The following is a 19,671-nucleotide window of genomic DNA, read 5'->3' as shown; positions in this document are numbered from 1 at the left end:
GCAGGCATGCCAGACCTGCAGGATCAGGCCTTGGCTGGGAGGCCACCAGCTCTAAGGGCCCAAGCTGAGGAAGGGTAGGTAGGAGAGGATTGCCTATGGGTCACTTCCATATTTCTGTGTTCTATAGTGTGACATTCAACTCTGTTTGCCCAAAGAGCAGCTTCCTGGACACCAAACCATGAGCCATGTAATCAGGAGCATGGGTCTGGGTATTCCACCCTGGAGTGTAAAACAAGATCCCCCTCTCCCGTGAACCTTTGAGTCCCCAATCTGTCTCCTTAACGAGTATCTCACTCCTACACACAGCCTGGGAATCTATGAGTGCTGATCCTGTTATATACCAATCTCTCCCTGGAGTTCTCTTTTTCTTCCAGCCCTGGCACGTCCCTCCCCTCCCCTGGGCTGAGTCTGGCCCACAGGCTGCTCCTCTGCTGGGCTCTCACTCATTTGTGCACTCATTCTGGAAGGCACTTCTCACTAGATGCCCTATGGGGAGCATGTGAAGCTGCTGAGGCTGGGACTGGGAGAGGGGGTGTTGACTGAGTGGTCACTGCAAGCTTGGGAATAGCTGGTTCTTTGTCAATCTGGGCAGTGCTCCTACGGGTGATCACCTTTGGGTGCTAAAGGACAAATCAGAAGTTGCCAAAGAGATAAGACTTGTGAGGATCTCAAGCTCCGGGAAACACCAGGGCAGAGGCACAGAAGCATGAAATCTGGCATGTTCTAGGAACCTTAGGGCCGTGTGTGGTCAGCCAGGCTATGTGGGGAGGAATGACTGACCAGGAGTAAGTCCTGGGGGCGGTGTAAGGGAGGAGCCTGCAGGTATCCATGCAACCTGTGGATCCAAGAACTAGGTTAGAGGTGAAGACAGATCCCAGGGCTAGGTTAGAGGGCATGACTGTTGGAAAAGAGTCTCGAGGAATCATGTCCAGTGCGATATGGTGAGAAGAGGTTGCCTCACTGGAGGCTGGAGGGGCAAAGGCTGAGAAGAGCTAAGGGTTAATGTGACCTTGAAAGGAGAGTCTGTATGATCCTAGGACCCCAAGATCCATCCCACATGTCTGGCAGTCTTTTAGGCCTGTGTTTGAAATGTGGAGCTGAGGGAATGGAGGCAAGATCTGGCCTGATACCACAGATAAATCTCTCCCTCTCTTGGAAGTTACCACCAACATGGTGGTTACATGGCTGGGTATTTCCTCAGACCTCTGGGAAAAGGTGCTTGGCAGCCATCAGCATGTCCTATGCTGGCTGTGCAGCTAAGGCAGCCTGGGCTGGGAGATTCCGCAGGTGGTGAGAAAGGCAGGCCTCAGAGCTCTGTTTACCCTGGCAGGGGTCCAGGCCCAGCAACAACAAACAGTCACCCTCCCCCAGCTTAGCCATGATTGGCCTTACCCAGGAACCCCTCATCACACTAGCCTCCAATCCTCCCACAGCCGCTCAGCCAGTTTCTTCTGCTCCTGTTCAGTTTGGACCGAGGACCCCACTATTCACATGCTGAGAACCTTGAGCCTGGCCTGGACCCTCAGGAACTATCAGTTGGTGTCACTATCCCTTCACAAATATCTCCTGTGAGTATCCAAGGAGGTTCCGTCTCATGCCATTTTATCCCCCTGCCCCCACCCTGGAGGGCTGGGATTGCAGGTATGTACCTACGACCCTACCTAGCTGCCCATGATGTTTTGGAGAGTAGGGGACATCTAATGTCTCTTCATGACATGATAAGCTCTGGTCTGGCAGTTATGTCAACCTCAGCTAAGGATGAGAAGCTTTCTGCCATCTGGCTACCAGAAGTGTAGGCTTGACTTTCTGGGGGTGTCACCATCTCACACTGTTTTGCTTAGTCTCCCAGCTCGCTGGCCCTTCTAGCCAGCACCTAGTCCTAAATCCATGGCTTATAGCGTTCTCTTCACTTACTTCTCTCTGGTCAGAGGCAAAGACAGCCATTTCCTTAGGAGACAGAGGGAAACTGAGGCACGCTTGGGCTTGGCTGTGATGGTGCTATGAGTCAGCAAGAAGGGAATCCAGGACTTCTAGATTTGAGGAGTCCTGACTCCCAGCCTGGGGCAGAAAAGGGGTGAGACCTGGTCTCTGCAGGTCTCCACAGCATCCGGAAGGAGATATGACATCAGGAGGTAGATATGACAGAGAAGTCCAGCTTGGAAAGGAACAGCAGAGGCCATGGAATTAATCGGATCAGAGCCAGTGGCTGAGAAGCAAGGGGCACAGCTGTTCCGTCCACCCCCCTTTATCCTGAAAGTCAACACCGCACCCCCCCACCCTGCCCCCAGCTCCCTACCACACCACCCCTGAGCACCAGAGCTCTAGGTGGGAAGCAGAAAGAGGTGGCACTGACTGCCAGTCAAGAAGGAGTCCTCCCTGAAGTCCCTTCCTCAAAATCCTGCGCGTGTCGTGTCCCCCCCCCCCCCCCCCCCCCCCCGCTTCTGAAGGGCAGGCTGACAGCTGTCACTCAAATCTTAGAAACAGAATGGAGGCCATAGGCAGGCAATGCCAGAAAAGAGGCAAAGCAGTCCCTGCTTGCTGCCCTCATGTCCTCGCTGTCCCAAGCCCATGTCTGCTTCAGCCTCAAGGATACTGACTCTGGGGTGAAGAAAAAACCAATCCAGACAGGTCCTCTCCCAGCTCTGTCCACCACTAACAAGCAAAGGTGACTGACTAGGCAAGGTAGAAAGGCGGCAAATCTGAAAGTCGTCCATTTAAAGCCCCTCACCGAAGCCAAGCCTTGAGGTGTTCCTTTTGGGTTGAAGATCCCATGGGGTTTAGACAGATGTAGGCAAAGTGTTTCAGGGGGTCAAGGCAGCTACAGTCCTCACAAAAATCTCTGGTTTGACCTGAACCATCGGCCCGATCCTTCAAGGCTCAAGCGACCCCTCCCCACCCAGGCTCTCCCACCCATAGGTTCCGAGGGCACCGAGGGCACAGACTGCCCCTTTGAGACAAGCCGGCCAGGCCCCCGCTCCTCCCCGGGCCAGCCCCTCCTCCCTCGGGCAGCCAGGGATTGGCGGGCCGGGGGCGGGCCAGGGGCGGGGCCCGGCACCCTCCATCCCCTGCGGCTGCTGTTGCGGCTGCAACCCAGCTCTCAGCCTGGAGCAGAGCGGATCTTACTCTCCGGGCCGGAACGCCGAACGTGCCCACCACGAGGCCAGGTACTGCCGGGGTTATAGAGCCACCAGCCCAGGGGCTCTGTGCGGGTCGAGCCCACTGTACCTTCTCCAGTCCCTAGTGGGCTTTGGGCAGCTTTCCTCGCACCCCGAGACCCGGGCAGGAGTTCCAGCTTTCCGAGAGCAGAGCCCCGTGCGCTCCAGGGCACAGGTCTGCGAGCCTGCCGGTAGGCACCCAGCTCCAAGCTTGTGCCAGCGTGCTGGGAGGGGCACCTCGTCGACTCCGTTTCTTGGCAGGGCCAAGCTAGATAGCTAGGGGACAGTAGACCCGAAGTTAGGTCCACAGGGCACCTAGTTTGAGGCTCAGAAGACAGGTGGACCGACTTCTCAAGTCAGGACCCAGGGGCACCAGCTAGAGAGTGGCCGGGAGAAGACGCTGGAGCGCTGCCCCGACGGGCGCCTAAGAGGCAGATCCGCCGGCTGGCACGCCGGCAATCGGGTATATTTATCCCGGCCTCACTGGGCAGAGTTTGAGGGCAGATCGGGCCGGGACGCCTGAGGGGCCGCGGGATACATGCTGGCCCCAGAACCAATGTCATTTGCAGTGCGACCGACGGGCACCGCCTGCTCTGGGTTCCTTTGGCTCTTTGGCCTGAGGGCAGGGCGCAATGGGCGCTCCTCCCTACCTGTGGACCAGGCTAGCCCGAATGTGAGAACTAGCTGGGGGCCCAAGACTCAGTTTTCAGGAGCCCGCCCCTGCTGGATTGGCCCCTTTCATTGGCTAAAGCGAATGTGTGCCATCTGTTTACACTAGAGAAGGGGTACAAGGGTGGGGCATGTGAGAATCTGCGCGCGCGCGCGCACACACACACACACACATACACACACACACACACACACACACACACACACACACACCCCTGTGACCTGAGACCTGAATCCAGGTCTGCCTTCCCCACAATGCTAAGGAGGTCTACATCAAAGGCCCTTGCGCCCTGAGGAGTCCCATGGAGGACATCTCCATGTGCATTCTTCCTTTAGCCCACCAGTTCGGTTCTGACCTCTAGCACTTTATCCACTTTCCGCCATTATATTGTCCTAGGAGAGACCCCTGGTACATAGTCTGTGATGCGGCTTATTTCAGAAGGGAAGCCAGTCCCGTGGAGTACTCACTGAGTGTCAGGGGGTGGGGGTAGAAAGCTAGATAAACCCAAGGATAGTTCTGTTTGGAAGTAGGGAACTTCTGTACAACTGTGGAAACCTTTCCTAGAAAGCCCCACCATAGAAGGGATCTGGAGTGGATGAGGCCATGTCTGGCACATTTTGGAGAGGCAGGAGTGACAATTTCTTACTTCTTCTTCTTCTTTTTTTTTTTTTTTTTTGGTTTTTTGAGACAGGGTTTCTCTGTGTAGCTTTGCGCCTTTCCTGGCCTTGAACTCACAGAGATCCACCTGCCTCTGCCTCCCGAGTGCTGGGATTACAGGTGTGCGCCACCACCGCCCGGCGGCAATTTCTTACTTCTTGGGTTTGAGTATGGGACTACATCTCTAGGAAGGATGAGACCATGTATTTCAGAGTTTTATTCTGCCTGAGTCCATGGAACCTCTCTCCTCACTGCCCTCTCAAGCCGTCCGGTTGAGTGCCAATTCTTGTCTCCAGCTTGCTGTATGCCACAGGCTCCAGATAGCCAGCTGGAAAGAATTGGTTATTCCTGTACTTGTGTCACTGGCCAGAAAGTGGCCTTAGAGCCCCACACAAGGGGAGAAACAGGCGCAGTGAAGGCAGGTAGATCATGAACTCTAGACTGGACCCGGAAAAGATAGGAAGCTGAATGAAGCATCGCCTGGAAGTCTGGGCTGGGTGTGGGTTGAGGGCAAAGCGTGTTTGCAAGGAAGTGCCTGCTAGGGAGATGTAGTTTAGGCATTTGTGTGCACAGGAAGCTGGGGTGTGTCAGGCAGTGGTGGCGCACATCTTTAATCCCAGCATTCGGGGAGGCAGAGGCAGGCGGATCTCTGTGAATTCGAGGCCAGGAAAGAGAGCGAGATCCAGGAAAGGCTAAAAGCTACACAGAGAAACCCTGTCTTGGAAAACAAAAACAAAAAACAAAAAAACAAAACAAGCAAACAAACAAAAAAATTAGGGTGTGATGTATAGTCTATGCTGTGGCAGGAAGAGGCCCTGAGGGAAGAGTTTTATTGTAGCCATCGCCAGGAACCAAGCACCACAGAGCGGGTAAATTGGACTGAGAACTTACAGAGGGCTTTGAACCTGTTCCATTCATTCAATAATGTTGACTGAGCACCTACTATGTGTCTCGCTCACAGCGCAGTAGGTGGAAGAACACTGAAAAGATGGGCTTTTGACTTTGGATGGGAAGACAGACAGAGGAGGGGAGGGGGGGCTCTCAAGGGCCAGGCAGCACGCCTGGTGGTCAAAGGGAAGGAGGGGCTTTCCTGCCAGTGGCCTAGAGTTGCTTGGCTTTGGATTTCCGCTCTGCGGGCCACGTCCTGTACACAGCCTCTCAGCCAGCACGTCTGCACCTGTGTGTGGCCACTGACAATAGGGTCACTCCGGCTGGCCATCACTTCTGCTTGTCTTTTCCATTATCCAAGTAAATAAGCCCAGGCACCAGCCTTGAGGTCTCTGAATTTTCTAGTACAACCTGGCCTCATGACCCGCCTGGGTTTGGCTCCCCTGGATAACATTGCGTCTGGCTGGTGGGCCATAATCTGAATTTATGGAGAGCTGAAGAGGTGGTAGTGGCCTCATGGAGATCCAACGGAGCTCTACCTGGGCATCCTATGGTACCTGCTGTGCCTGGCGCACATCTGCCCCCTCCTTTACACATGGCCATTTTGGCTCCTCTCCCGTTTTTTTTTTTTTTTTTTTGGCTTCTCCGAGGGCTCTTTGTCTTTATGTTTTTAAAGACAGCTTTACTACGTAGCTGTGGCTGGTCTCGAACTTGCTATATAGACCAGGCTGACCTTTGACTCCTAGAGATCCTCCTGTCTCTGCCTCCCATGAGCTGGGACTTAAGGTCTGTGCCACCACGTGTAGGGAGGGGCCTCTGTCTTTCACTGGCTGTCTCTTACCACTGTCTCTCTCCATCTCTGCCTTCCGACGGTCATTTCTGTTTCTTACCTCCCTCAGTGACTCTTTCTCATGCCTGAATACCAAGCCGTCTACTTATGTATGGTTTTTGTTTCTCTCTGTTTTCTTTTGTCTGTGACCCTGTATATCCACCCATGTTTCTCTAGCTCCCTGGGCCCCTGTCTGTCTGTCTGCTTGTCTGTCTAGATCAGTACGCATGGGCGCATATGTGAAATGTGTATGTTTTCTCTTGTACTGTCTCCCCTTAGATCTCTCCTCTCTCTCCCTTTGCCTCAATCCTCCTGACCAAATGTCTCCCCTCCTCCAAGCTGACCTTGCTTTAGCCCCCCCCATCAGGGTCTACAATGAGTCCCAAATTGCCCCAGGCCTGTGTTCCAGTTTTCCTTGGGGCCAGGAGTCCGGCTGTCCAAATATTTGGCCACCTCCAGGGGATTCCGGGTCGGCAGGGAGGAAGATAGGCTGGCTGGCGCAGGGTCTCCCCTGCCTCTGGGGGGCACAGTCACGTGATGTCCTGTCCTCTGCCTCAGCAGGACCTCTGGCTGCACGTCCCTCTGAACAAGTTGGCAATGGAGTTGGAGGAGGGGCTGCTGCTGGCTCTGGCCAGCTTGGGCCAGGAGGTTCTGGCCACATTCTCTTAGAACCAGCCTGAGCAAAGGAGGGCCCAAGTGGAGGTGGGAGATGAGGCCAAGGTGGCTTGTAAGCATCTGCTGGTTGTCTAGGAAATGTACCCTGTCACAGGAAAGTCTACCTTCCGGCCCCAGCTGGGCTTCTCAGATCCTCCTAGGTACTTCCGGATAGCCAGAACACCAAGACACAGGCAGGCTACAGATCCCTGGGCCAAGGAGCAGAGGCTGAGGCATTGAGGTGGCTAGTGTATCAATGCTCCAGGCCGTCCTTTCCCCTGGCTTTGCCTGCTCTTGCACACGTACCTTGTCATGCCATCTGTGCCAGCCACACGCTGGCCACATGTTGCACTCTCCTGTTTATTATGTGGTGATGATGAGGCAGTGGGCTTGGGACTGGGGTCTTCTACCACCAAAATGGGAAGTTGTAGCCTAGGAGAAGGACGAGGGGTGACTGACTGTTCCAACAGCCTCTGACTTGCCCTGCACCTCGATCTCCTACAGCTGCGGCGTCTCCCAGCAGTCACCGCGGCTGTGTGTTAGGGACTTAAAATTCAAACATGTATACTGATTCCCCAGTAATGTACACTTTGTCCCAGGATGGAGTCTTCCCTTTAAAATTAGGAGAAGCAGGACAGCAGAGTTTAGGTCATAATATCTAACCCAGGGAAGGCTTCCCCACCTGGGAGCCCTCAGTGATAGGCACCGTGACCCTTTACTCCAAGCAACCTGCTTCTCACCTGGTCTTCCTTGGGCTGAAGTCAAGGCTTCCCAGGCCCAGAAAGCCTGGGCTATAAAAAGGAACTTCATATGACACCCCCACCCCCACCGGAACCTATGGCTGCCGGACTGGGAGAAGCACAGTCCACCTTGCAGCCAGCTCACCCCTGCAAACTCACTTGGGTCCCTGAGAACTGAGGGGAAAAGCAGGCCCAAGGGATTGTGATGTAGGATAGAAAGCTGTGGTTCCCATAGTGGCTGATGCAAGCAGCCAGCCCATCCTGGCCTGGATTCCTGGGCCTAGGAGTCTTTAATTAGCCAAAGTCAACACCTGCTGAGGTGTGCCTGATGAATCCTCGCTCTGTGATGCCCGCGTGGGCAGGCGTTACTTGCTGCACCATCCTGCTGGTATTGCCCCCTCCCATCTCCCCACAGCACAAACAAGCCTCCGAGTGGTGGCCTGGGTCAGCTACCAGTTCATTTCCCAGACTCATACTAATGCCATCTGATGACCTGCCCAAGGGCTCAGTGCTCTCTCTACCCTAAGGCTTGACCATTCTTCCGACACCCATGGCCTGCTCTCAAAGGTGAAGCCTCATAGAGCTGCCTCATTCTGGCCTCAGCTTTGGTCTAGCCTCACAGGACCCCTAGATATCGGGGGACAATGAGGTCCTAGGTGAGGGTGTTCTGTCCATACTGCACTGTGAGGCTGATCCAGGGTAGGGACGGTCTGGGCTTTTCCCTCCATGGGACTGGCTCTGCTGTCAGCTTTCCTTAATCAGGCTTCTCTGCTGAGTTTACCCTGACTCCCTGACACAGCAAAGGAGGGTTGAGGCCGTAGAAAGTGTCGGAGGTCTCCCTCCCTGAGAGAGTCAAAGCTAGTCTCCACCTGGAGCTCTAGTCCTGAAGCCTCCACAGACCCTGACTTAGCCTTTAAGGCTCTGGAAGGCTTGTCTGTAGCCACAGAATCTTCCTTCTACTCTTACTATGCTGACACCATACCGCAGAGCCTGTGTCCATGCTTTGCCTTCTGCCTAAGGCTCTCTTCCTCGCTTCATACCATGGAGCTTCTGCTGGGAATTTAGGCCTAGCTACACCACCTCCTCCAGGAAGCCTTCCTTGATAACTCCCTTACCCTAACTTTTTTTTTTTTTTTTTGCATTGGCGTTTAATGGATGGCACCTGACCTTTACGCATGCCAAGGAAAGACTCTACCACTTAGCTAAATCCCCAATCCCCCTCCCCTCCTTTTTAAAGTCCCAGAAGAAGGTGTTTCACATCCAGTTGTAGCAGGAGATTTAGAGTGGTGATGGGGGAGGGGATAATGGAACATGAAGAATATCACCTCTACCAGATTGGAGATCACTTAAGGACAAAATATTCTGCATCCTTCCCGGGATCTCAGGGCAGCCCGAAACCCAGCAATAACTGGTTATGAATATTAGCCACCAGGCCCCACAGACTTTAACCCCACATCCTGAAAGGAGGCAGAGCCTTGAGCCAGCACCTTAGACACCTCCCATAGCCATTCCACGGACTTAGTCTCCCTGGAGCCAGTGCCAGGCTGCCTGGTACCCTGATGCCAGAATAGAATGAAGCCCTGCACACACCAGCCCAGGCAAGCCCTGGGGGCCTCTGTCATTATGGCAGAAACGGTTGCTTGGCCTAGATGCTGACACAGCACACTCCCAGGGCTTGTCCCAGCTTGCCCAGGGTGGGGACCGAACAAGGACAACCTACTGAGTGCCGGGGGTACTCTGGAGGGATTTTGGAGACCTGGCCGTGGTACCTTCAACCTAGGTGAGACCCTGGGAGAGGTGTTGATGGCAGAGCTCAGCAGAGGGGCAGCATGAGGACAGCTGGGAGGGTTGGGTGGTGTGGGGAAGAGTCCAAGAAGAGAGGTCCACAGTGTCAGGGTCCTGAGTAGGTGGGATGGAGGATAAGGGACTCAAAATCCACAACCAGGAAAACAGAGGTAGGTAATGGTGCCAGGTGTGGAGTCCCCAGTGCTGAGGTAGTCGAGGTCCAAGCTCTGGGCCAGAGCAATGGGTGAGGTACTCTGGTAGGTGAAATGCGACGGATGTCTACAGGGTGCGGGGGCCTAGGGCCCGAGCCTGGCTCCCTGTAGGATCAAGATCAGTCCTGAGTGCTTGTGTGAGCTTCTTGTAGCTTCCCACTTGAAAGCCGACCTGAAACTGTTAGGAGATGGAGTAGGGAGGACTCAGTGCTGGATTTGGGGTACCTTGCTATACCTCAGGCCCAGGCTCTGGCTATCTATCCTGCCTGGCACAGACACCACTTTCTGGTCTCCACTCTGGCTCAGCCCCCCTGCTGGCCACTCTGGCCCTTAAGATGTCCTGACAGAGCCTGGGTTCACTTTGCCCAGACATCTGGGCATGATAGGTAACCCCTGGCCCCAGTGATGGGAGAGGGGCCAGTGAGTTGTCTGGGCAGTGCTCAGTGGGGAGTGAGGAAGCTGGACCTTTGGCAGTCCAGTGGAGCCAAGCCCAGAGAAGGAGCACCCAGCAATGACCTGGGCTCCTCTTCAGCCAGCCAAGCCCTGAGCTCCTGGCCCAGGGAAATGAGGGCTCTGTTTAGAGGATGGCTTGAACGGCAGGCTCTGGGGATGAGGGGCTCCCTGGCAAGAGCGGGAATGTTAGAAGGAAAGCTTGGTCCTGAGGCCAGGGCTGTGAAGAGCAGGGAGACCAAGTGGCCCAGAGAACTGTGCCCTAGGACATCCATTTCCTGGAAGGGCCCCTGAGGGCCTTTCACCACGACCAGGCTGGATAGGCCCAGGTGTCCAGCCCCAGCACCGCCTCAGGCCTCCTGGCTCTGGAGGGGGCATCCTCTGCGCCTGCTGTCCACAGCGCCAGCTCTCAGCCCACAGAGGGCCCTTTGTTCCAACTGCCAACAGAGCCCGCCGGGCATCTGGGAACAGGGCCCACAGCCCTCACCCTCTCCCAAGGCCTCCAGCCATCGGGCAGAGCCATTCTAGGTTGGCCAGGAGGCCCCTGGCACACAGGACCAACTCAGGAAATTGTGTCCCAGGACTACTGTGAGGAAGGGGATTTACTCCAAGATGCACATGCAGAGAGGGGTCAGGACCTAGGACTTAGCATTCAAGGCTTCTGGTGCCACTCGGCTATGGACTGAGATCAACCAATGACCCTCACTTCTCAGGAAGAGAAACTGAGGCCCTAACAGCTTGCTTGGGCTGGTCTATATAGGGGACTTGTACTTTATGAGTCGTCCCATCAGAGTGTCTTAGGAGCTCAGGTGTCCAAGCTCTGCTCCACACCCAAAGGCGGATCCCAAGGAAGAGACAGGCCCCAGGGAGCCTTCATGTGCCTGTCTGTCCTAAGTGAGATGTACTATGGCCACTGACTTCCTGTGGGAAACTAGACCATGATCCTAAAGATAACCAGAGGGACTGATTGCTCCGCAGACGTCTGACTGTGTTGGTGTGACAGCAGAGCCCCTGGGTGGTCCTCGGAGCCATGGAGATACCTCGACAGACGGAGATGGTGGAGCTGGTACCAAACGGCAAACACCTGGAGGCGCTGCTACCAGCGGGCATGTCCACAACAGACACACAGAGGTAAGTAGAAGAGGGGCCTGGCAGCAGCTCAGGGAAGCACTGGGGAGAGGCACAGGATGTAGGGATGGAGCCGAGGCCCATGTGCTGTCCTCCTCCTGCAGAGCTGAAGACCCCCAGAACTGTGCAGAGGGCAAGGGCTTCCTTCAGAAAAGCTCCAGCAAGGAGCCACACTTCACCGATGTGAGCTGGGCAACCTGTGGGGTTTGGGGGCTGTGGGGAACTTGGACACAGTGATGAGGCACTCTGCTACAGCAGTGGGAGGCTGAGGGACAGAGAGGGGAATGCCACAGAACCCCGGTTTGTTGTTGTGGTTGTTGATTCGCCACATTTCCCCCATCCCACTTTGGTACCTGCAGTTCGAGGGGAAGACATCATTTGGCATGTCCGTGTTCAACCTCAGCAATGCCATCATGGGCAGCGGCATCCTGGGGCTCGCCTATGCCATGGCCAATACTGGCATCATCCTTTTCCTGTGAGTGCCTCTGCAAACAGCCCTAAACAGCTGCCAGCCATGACCTCCCAGGACCTTCCAGTTCGCTATCCAGTGGGTGGGCACTTCTTACTCTGCACCCAGACCACCGCTACGAAAACATCCACAGCCAGACAAATATACCTCACTGTTCTTCAAACCCACAAGGCTAGCCCTACAGGCCTGAGTCTGTTCTACTGCGTTTACACATGATGGCTGAACCCTTGTGGCCAGGCCTTGTGTGGCCACATGTGTCCTTGATTTGGTGGCTCTGCCCCGAAGCCTGAATGGAAAACATGTTTGTCCCAAAGACTCAAGAAAAGAAGGTGCTCAGAGCACAGGCACAGGGCACTCTCGACCCAGAGGGCCCCCGCCTGGGTCATGTTGCACCCTGGGTAAAGAGAGTAGTTGTTCATATCTCTGGAGTCTCCTGACTTGCACCCGCTCCTCAGATTATTTACCTCACAGACTCCTCCCCCCCCCCCCCTGCCGCCGCCCCCAGCCTCTTGGAGCTCATCACTCCCTGCCAATCAACCTCCAATGGCCTCTTTTCCTCCATGTTCTCCAGGTTCCTGCTGACGGCTGTTGCCCTGCTGTCTAGCTACTCCATTCACCTGCTTCTCAAGTCCTCAGGGATCGTGGGTGAGCCTCTCGCAGGCCTGCAGAGGGGCAGGGCTGAGGTGAGCTGGGGGAAGCTCCCCTGGCTATCCTGACATCCGCTCTCTACAGGCATCCGCGCCTACGAGCAGCTGGGCTACCGTGCCTTCGGGACCCCAGGGAAGCTGGCAGCGGCCCTGGCCATCACACTGCAGAACATTGGGGGTGAGGCTGGTGGTTGGGGCAGCGGGATGCAGGATGGGCTGGCTGGGTCAGCTGACCTCAGCAGCTGTTCCCCTGCCTTCTCCCCCAGCCATGTCCAGTTACCTATACATCATCAAGTCTGAGTTGCCTCTTGTCATACAGACCTTCCTGAATCTGGAGAAGCCAACCCCGTGAGCCTGGGGAATGTGGGTGGGGAGCAATGGGTGCCCAGCTAGCCTGATAGACAAGGCAGAAGTGTGGCTGGTAGAGAGCAGAGAACTGCCAAGGAGCTACATTCGGTTCCTGTGTGTGTGTGTGCATGCAACATCCAGGAAAACCCCCAGAGGGGACTTTTAGAACCAGAAAGCTAGGGTCCATGTGACCCAGGACCCTGCATATGAGCAGAAGGGCCTCAGGCTTAGCTCTAAGCACCTGCTATTCCTGACCACGGGTCACCACCCCACCCCACCCCCCGCCGCCACTACCAAGAGATTAAGTCTAGGGCATGTGTGGGGGTGCCTACTACTTAGCCAGCACCGGCTGGGCATCAGCCTTGCTTTGTGTTTGAGGGGAGGGAGGAGAGGCTAACCCTGCTCCTGACCACCCAGTGCCCACAAGCAAAGGGGCTGCGTGATCGAGAACAGTGCTGAGAAGGAGAAAGAATTAGGATTCTGTACCTGGTCCTCCTGCCCTTATCTATGGTTCATTTCCAGGAGAGAGGAGGGCCAGAATAATACAAGATGTAGGTGCCAAGAAAGACCACAGGGGCCACAAGTTATTGGCAAGTCCCTGAGACCCCCAAGGAAAACACAGACCCTTCCTGAGCCAGGGCCTTTCATCCTCCCTTAGGAGGCGGGGCCCAGACCCGCAGTCATAAGCGGACCCCCACGAGCCGTGTCCCAGGCCAGCTCACATCCTCAGGAGTGTGACAGTGAGCACCCGTCCCCACTGTCAGATAAAGCTCAGGAAGACTTGGAGTTATGGTTAAATGTTGGTCAGGGACACAATGCGGCATCACTGGTGCCCCCTACAGGGAGAAGCAGGTGACCCCACCCCAAACTGAGGAGCTCTGACTGTGTTCCCCACTCTTATTCCTTCAGGGTGTGGTACATGGATGGCAACTACCTTGTGATCCTGGTGTCTGTCACTATCATCCTGCCCCTAGCTCTGATGCGGCAGCTCGGTGAGTCAACGGGGTCAGCTGGTGGCGGGTTGGGAAGGGACACACAGGAGGCCTGAGTCTCACAGTTCCCTCCTTGGCAGGCTACCTAGGCTATTCCAGTGGCTTCTCCCTCAGCTGCATGGTGTTCTTCTTGATCGCAGTGAGCTACCCTCCATGTTGGTCAGGAAAGAGCCCAAGGGAGTCCTCTGTGGGGGGGAGGGTGGGGGGGGGGGGGGACGACCTCTCTCAGGAAGCCAGAGTGAGAAGGAAGCCCTTCTAATCTTGACTAAGGCTTCATAAGGACTCTGCAGGCAGCGCAGCCTGACACTGTCGCTCTTACCCTTCCCCACCAAGGTCATCTACAAGAAGTTCCAAGTTCCCTGCCCACTGCACAACTTGGTCAATGCCACAAGCAACTTCAGCCACACGGTGGTGTTGGAGGAGAAGACGCAGCTGCAGGACGAGCCTGAGGCTGCGGACTTCTGTACCCCAAGCTACTTCACACTAAACTCACAGGTTCCGACAGGCTGGGCCAGGCCAGGGAAATGGGGAGAGGGTCTTGGGTGGGAGGGTTGCCTTGACATAGTGCTTCTATGTGTCTCCAGACAGCATACACCATCCCCATCATGGCCTTCGCCTTCGTCTGCCACCCCGAGGTGCTGCCTATCTATACAGAGCTCAAGGAGTAGGTGTCTGTGGCTGGGAGAGGGGTGGTGTCTGCCTTGATGGTCTGGAGAGAATAGATATAGTCTTGGATACATGTCTGGAGGGAGAGGGGATAAGACCCAGGTCACCAGACCGCAGATTTCTATGGTCAGGAAGAGTAGGAATTAGGAGCCAGGCAGTGTTGGTGCACACCTTTAATCCCAACACTCAAGAGGCAGAGGCAGGTGGATCTCAGTTCAAGGGCAGCCTGGTCTACAATGTGAGTTCCAGGACAGCCAGAGCTGTTACTCAAAGAAATCTTGTCTCAAAAAAACAAACAAAACAAAACAAAAAAAGAGTAGGAATTAGGGGCAAGAAGGAGACTTTCTTACTGCTGAATAGAGGAATGTGGTGCCAGAGAGAGCCTTGGATGTATACAGTTATCACAGGGTGGCTCAGCTTGTCACCAAAACCCTTCTCTGACTGTCTGCAGCCCCTCGAAGAAAAAGATGCAGCACATCTCCAACCTGTCCATTGCTGTCATGTATGTCATGTACTTCCTGGCTGCCCTCTTCGGCTACCTCACCTTCTATGGTATGGCTGGGTCAGCATGGGTGGGGTCGGAGGCCAGGCTGGGAGGCAAGGGCTGGTCAGTGGCCGGAGCGCCCTCAATACCTTAGGCACTCACTAGATGTGTGATGCCTGACTGTGTCCTGCAGCTGTGGAGGTGAGTCTGAGTGCCACTCCCCACAGCGTCAGGGTCCACCGCCCCCTGGCCTGCTGACCACCCTCCCTGCCTGCCACAGACGGGGTGGAGTCAGAGCTGCTGCACACCTACAACAAGGTGGACGCGTTTGATGTGCTGATCTTGTGTGTGCGCGTGGCCGTGCTGATAGCCGTCACACTTACAGTTCCAATCGTTCTGTTCCCGGTGAGTCATCAGACAGGTGACTGGGCCAGCAGACGGGAGGGTCTAATGGGGGCCCGCCGGACTGATGCCTCTTCCCACCTGCCCAGGTACGACGCGCCATCCAGCAGATGTTGTTCCAGAACCAGGAGTTCAGCTGGTTGCGGCACGTGCTCATTGCCACTGGCCTGCTTACTTGTATCAACCTGCTGGTTATCTTCGCCCCCAACATCCTGGGCATCTTTGGAATCATTGGTGAGAGTCTGGCCCTGCTCTATGAGTGGGGTAGCATCCCAGAGAATTTCACTTCTGCACATCCTGGTAGACCCCTCAGCACTACATTTAAGTGACAGTTGTGTCCCGTGCACATGGTTTAGCCTCCAACCTGAAGACTCAAAACCCCTGAGTCAGTCCCTCTTACATAGATAATGGGACGGCCCTAGGGCCAGAGTCTTCACAAAGGACCTCCTTGGAGGGCATGGTAGTGTGTGCCTGTCATCTTAGCTTGAGAGGATGAGACAGGAGAATCACTGAGTCCAGGTGTTCAAGACCAGCCCAGGAGGCATAGCAAGTGCTGCCGACAAAACCGGAAGATCTCGTAATGTCCTACCCCCAGTGAGGTTAAAGGAACGAAAGAGCCGCAGCTGGTGGGCTCTCACACTCCAAGCTTGATGTCCACTGTCCCGCCCCAGCTGGAAAATTAGGCAATTCTGAAACCTCTTTGGGATGAGCCAAGCTTCACTCCTTGACCCAGCTCTGTCCACCTCACTGATCTGGGTGCCGAGAATTGTGAATAGCTTGAAAAGACTCTTGCTTCCTTCCATATGTTCCAAATCTGCGTCCACCGGAAGTCAGCAGACAGAAATGCATTGAAGTGATGGAAAAGTGATGGATTGGGGAACTCTGTGTTAGCCCAGTTAGCTCTTCGTAACAGAACACCCGCAGCAATTAACCTAGGAAGAGAGCACACAGGCTGGTGAGATGACTCAGTGAGAAAGCGTGCCTGCCACCAAGCATGCACAGCTTGAATGTGATCCCCATGGAACATGCCGGAAGAAAACTGACTCCTTCAGGTTGACACACGTGTACCTACATGCCTACACATACACACAATAGATGTAAAAATTAAAGTTAAATCAAGAGAGCAAAGGTTCAGGGGCCGGGACACAGCTTAGTTAGCAGTGTTTCCCTGGCTATGCGTGCATGATGCCCAGGGTTAGAGTCCAGAGTGCATAAACAAGGTATTGTGGCACATGCCTATATTCCCAGCATTGAGAAGGTGGAGGCAGGAAATCCAGGAGTCCAAGGTCATTCTTTTCTTTTTTTGGTTTTTTGAGACAGGGTCTCTTTGTAGCTTTGGTGCCTGTCCTGGAACTCGCTTTGTAGACCAGGCTGGCCTCGAATTCACAGAGATCCACCTGCCTCTGCCTCCCGAGTGCTGGGATTGCAGGCGTGCGCCGCCACCGCCCAGCCCAAGGTCATTCTTGGTTGTATAGTTTGAGGCTCTCCTGGGATAGCCTTGTAGTGGGATAATCCACCGTGACAGGGGTGTGTGGCAGCACACAACAGCTTACCCCATGGCCAAGACCTAAAGGGAAAGAGGAGCAGAGCAAAGCCTTAAAGGGTTAATACCAACACCTCAGGACCTCCCTCAAGGCTCCTCCTCCTAAAGGTTTTGTCCTTCCAAACCGGAGAGCCCCAACTTGAACCTCCTAGAGAGCACACCACCACACACTCGGGCCTTCTGAGAGCATTCAAGATCCAAATTCTAACAAGCTGTTAGGAACCCAGGCCCCTTAAGGCTTTATCCTGGAATAAGTTTCTTTCCTTCATTGTTGGCTTCACTCACTTATGTTTCCCTCACCACCAGCACCTTCAGCCTTGCAGCCTGGAGGATAGAGAACATGGGGGAAAGGCTGGTGGGCTCCCCGGAATCAGGCAGAGCTCTCCCAACACAGAGTGCAAGTCCCCAGTAAAGAATGCTTGATCTCACTGAGTCCACCTCAGACCTTGGCCAACAGAATGGGAGCCAGCCTTGGCTCTGCTCTGCTCTTTGCAGGTGCCACATCTGCTCCGTGCCTCATCTTCATCTTCCCCGCCATCTTCTACTTCCGAATCATGCCCAATGAGAAGGAGCCTGCAAGATCCACCCCTAAAATCCTGGTACGAGGGGCCTGGAAGCCGGTGGGCTGGGGCAGGGATGAGGGAACTGTCCTTATCTCTCTCATTTCTTACCCTTAACAGGCCCTTTGTTTTGCTGTGGTTGGCTTCTTGCTGATGACCATGAGCTTGAGTTTCATCATCACTGACTGGGTCTCTGGGACCAACCAGCACGGAGGAAACCATTAGGAAGACTCTTGTTCTGTGTATTCATCCTTAGCACCCCGCCCTCACTCTCCAGCCCAGGGGCTTTCAAGGGGAGAAAGACAGGGAGAGACACTGTAAATACCATGGCATCTGGCTCCACCCATATCCTCTCTGTTGGGAGGTTTTTGTTGAAGAGCCAGGACCAAGGCCCTTGGACCACCCCCCTGCTGGGCTCCAAAACTGCAGGGGCTTCCTGAGCTAGGAACAGGGTGGGGCCGTTGCCTCAGATCCCACCGAAAATCTCCATCCTCCTCCCACAGCTGTGTACACTGAGGCCCAGCAGCCACCTCCTGAGGTCACACAGTCTGTAGGGGCACACAGAGCCAGAACCCAGGCCTGAAGACATCCCCCAGGCCTGCTGGGAAGCCACAGTCTGCACCCAGAGGGCTCGTCTCCCCCAGCCTGCTGATCTCCCAGCCCCCTTTCCAACACTTGGGCCCCAAATCTAGGATACTCTTGTCTTCTCACATCTCCTTCACGGAAGGAGCCCTTATATCTGGGGTCTGCAGGTTCTGCTGAGGATGGTATGCACCCCAAGAGATCCCTGCTGTGGACCTTTACCAGTCCTGGGGAGGCTGGGACTCCCACACCTCAAACCTGAGCTATGACTTACATTCCGTTACTGGGAGAAGAGAGGCTGGGCCCAGAGTATCCTGCCCTTGGGAATCAAAGATCCCAGGAGCCAGACTGACACAGAGGTGGGGAGGCTGGCCTTTTATAAATATTATACATACGACTGATCGTGTTTTATATTTTTGGTCTACATAGTCCTCGGGATTCTGCAAAACAGGGTAGGGGTCAATAAGGGTATGGATGGCACTGGGGTTCTCCCGTCTGCTTGCTTGCCTGAGAGTGGGGACTGAGCAAGACCCCCCACCCCCACCCCACCTCCTGCCTCTCAGACCAACCAGTGGCATGCTCAGACCCAGCTCTGGGCTGGGGCCAAGTTCAGCACAGACCTGCTTTCTCACGGGGTGAGGTGGGGAGGAATTAATGAGGCCCCAGGAAATGGGACAGAGAGAAGCCTGCGGAAGGAGGCAACGTGAGGTGCATCCCCAGCAGCTCCAGAGGGGGTCTGAGCTGGGGGCAGCTGAGCCTTGCAGAAGCCTCAGGAAAGGGCCCCTGCAATCCACTAGCTCCTAGACTGCTGGTCAACCCTGTGTCAATGCCTTGAAGCTGGAGACAAAAAATGTAAGGATTCTTTTCTGTGCAGGGCTGTTCCTCTTATGGATAACAAACACCTCTATAATAAAGGTAGATTCAGGCTCAGGGAGTCGGGGTAGTCCTGAGGGGCTAAGGGAGAGTGAAATTCAAGGCAAGGCAGGGACTCCAAGGAGGCAGGGCAGCCCCAGGTATCCTGGCCCAAGTGGGACTGGGAAGCTGCCCATTGCAACTCGCAGGCCTGAATCAGCTGCAGCCCAGAGGCATGAAAGTGCCCAGGCCTTGGCACCAAACCCTCATTAGGAAAGACCCTGCACCGGGCTAGGCCACCAGCAAAACGACAGCAAGAAAAATCCAGTTTGAACTTGAAAGGCTTGGGAAAGCCCTGAAGAAAGAATTTCTTCAAGCTGGTGACTGCTTGGCCCACAGGCGTGCCAGCCAGCAGAGGGGGGCTTCCTGAGTCCCATGGGCCCTAGGTACCTGACTTCAACCAGGAGCCCTGTGGCCACAAGAAACATCTGGACACGGGCCTAGTGGTAGATGCAACCTAAGGGACACTGTCAGGAGGGACTGTCCCCTGAGGGTCACCAGTCTCTTCTCCATTAGATGGGACACACAGTCTTGCCTGAATGCCGGGCTCATGGGGGCTGAGGGATAAGCAAGGGCAGAGTCTATCCTGGGGGCAGATTTTAGAGCCTTTTTTCACATCCTCTGTTCAAAGAAGGATGCAGGACAACGCTGCAATGGGACACCAGCCAAGGCTTCAGGCTTCTCTGTCCAGATGTGATAACAGTAGCTCCCATACAGAGCCAGGGTGTGGAGGGGGACCCTCAGCCCAGAGCGCTTCTCTGTATGTTCAGCCTGATCATGGGTGGCAGGCTCCAGTAGGAACGGGGCTAGTGATGGCAGGCACTGTACGAGATTCAAGAGCCACGTACCCACGTGACTGAAGTGAGCATTCCCAACACTGGCTGCCAAGTCCAGGGAC

General features: G+C 55.1%; 1 protein-coding gene across 3 annotated transcripts; it reads left to right on the top strand.

The window, feature by feature from the left end:
- The first annotated feature begins 1,498 nt into the window (after positions 1-1,498).
- Positions 1,499-18,262, top strand: Slc38a3 (solute carrier family 38 member 3). Of its 3 annotated transcripts, none has more exons than XM_036193566.1 (16): positions 1,499-1,568; positions 11,019-11,171; positions 11,273-11,351; positions 11,528-11,643; positions 12,209-12,282; positions 12,370-12,462; positions 12,551-12,632; positions 13,542-13,624; positions 13,705-13,763; positions 13,958-14,119; positions 14,209-14,288; positions 14,742-14,842; positions 15,055-15,179; positions 15,266-15,410; positions 17,215-17,318; positions 17,400-18,262. In XM_036193566.1, the coding sequence occupies exons 2-16, from the start codon at positions 11,071-11,073 to the stop codon at positions 17,502-17,504; spliced, it is 1,509 nt and encodes a 502-aa protein (XP_036049459.1). In that variant the 5' UTR covers positions 1,499-1,568; positions 11,019-11,070; the 3' UTR covers positions 17,505-18,262. The 3 variants fall into 3 exon arrangements, with proteins under 3 accessions (XP_036049459.1, XP_036049460.1, XP_036049458.1); XM_036193567.1 differs by lacking the exon at positions 1,499-1,568 and adding an exon at positions 3,049-3,164 and having other exon boundaries at positions 11,047-11,171; XM_036193565.1 differs by lacking the exon at positions 1,499-1,568 and adding an exon at positions 3,049-3,164.
- The last annotated feature ends 1,409 nt before the right edge of the window (positions 18,263-19,671 follow it).

Source organism: Onychomys torridus, chromosome 7, assembly GCF_903995425.1.
Source record: "Onychomys torridus chromosome 7, mOncTor1.1, whole genome shotgun sequence".
NCBI lineage: Eukaryota > Metazoa > Chordata > Mammalia > Rodentia > Cricetidae > Onychomys > Onychomys torridus.
This window is presented reverse-complemented; position numbering and strand designations above follow the sequence as displayed.

What these genes read in the sequence shown, in the direction of transcription:
- Slc38a3 (XM_036193566.1), top strand. Translation starts at nt 11,071, where the DNA reads ATGGAGATACCTCGACAGACGGAGATGGTGGAGCTGGTACCAAACGGC. An exon ending in CACACTGCAGAACATTGGGG is followed by an intron (nt 12,463 to 12,550) that starts GTGAGGCTGGTG and finishes CTTCTCCCCCAG; the next exon opens with CCATGTCCAGTTACCTATAC. An exon ending in TGGTGTTCTTCTTGATCGCA is followed by an intron (nt 13,764 to 13,957) that starts GTGAGCTACCCT and finishes TTCCCCACCAAG; the next exon opens with GTCATCTACAAGAAGTTCCA.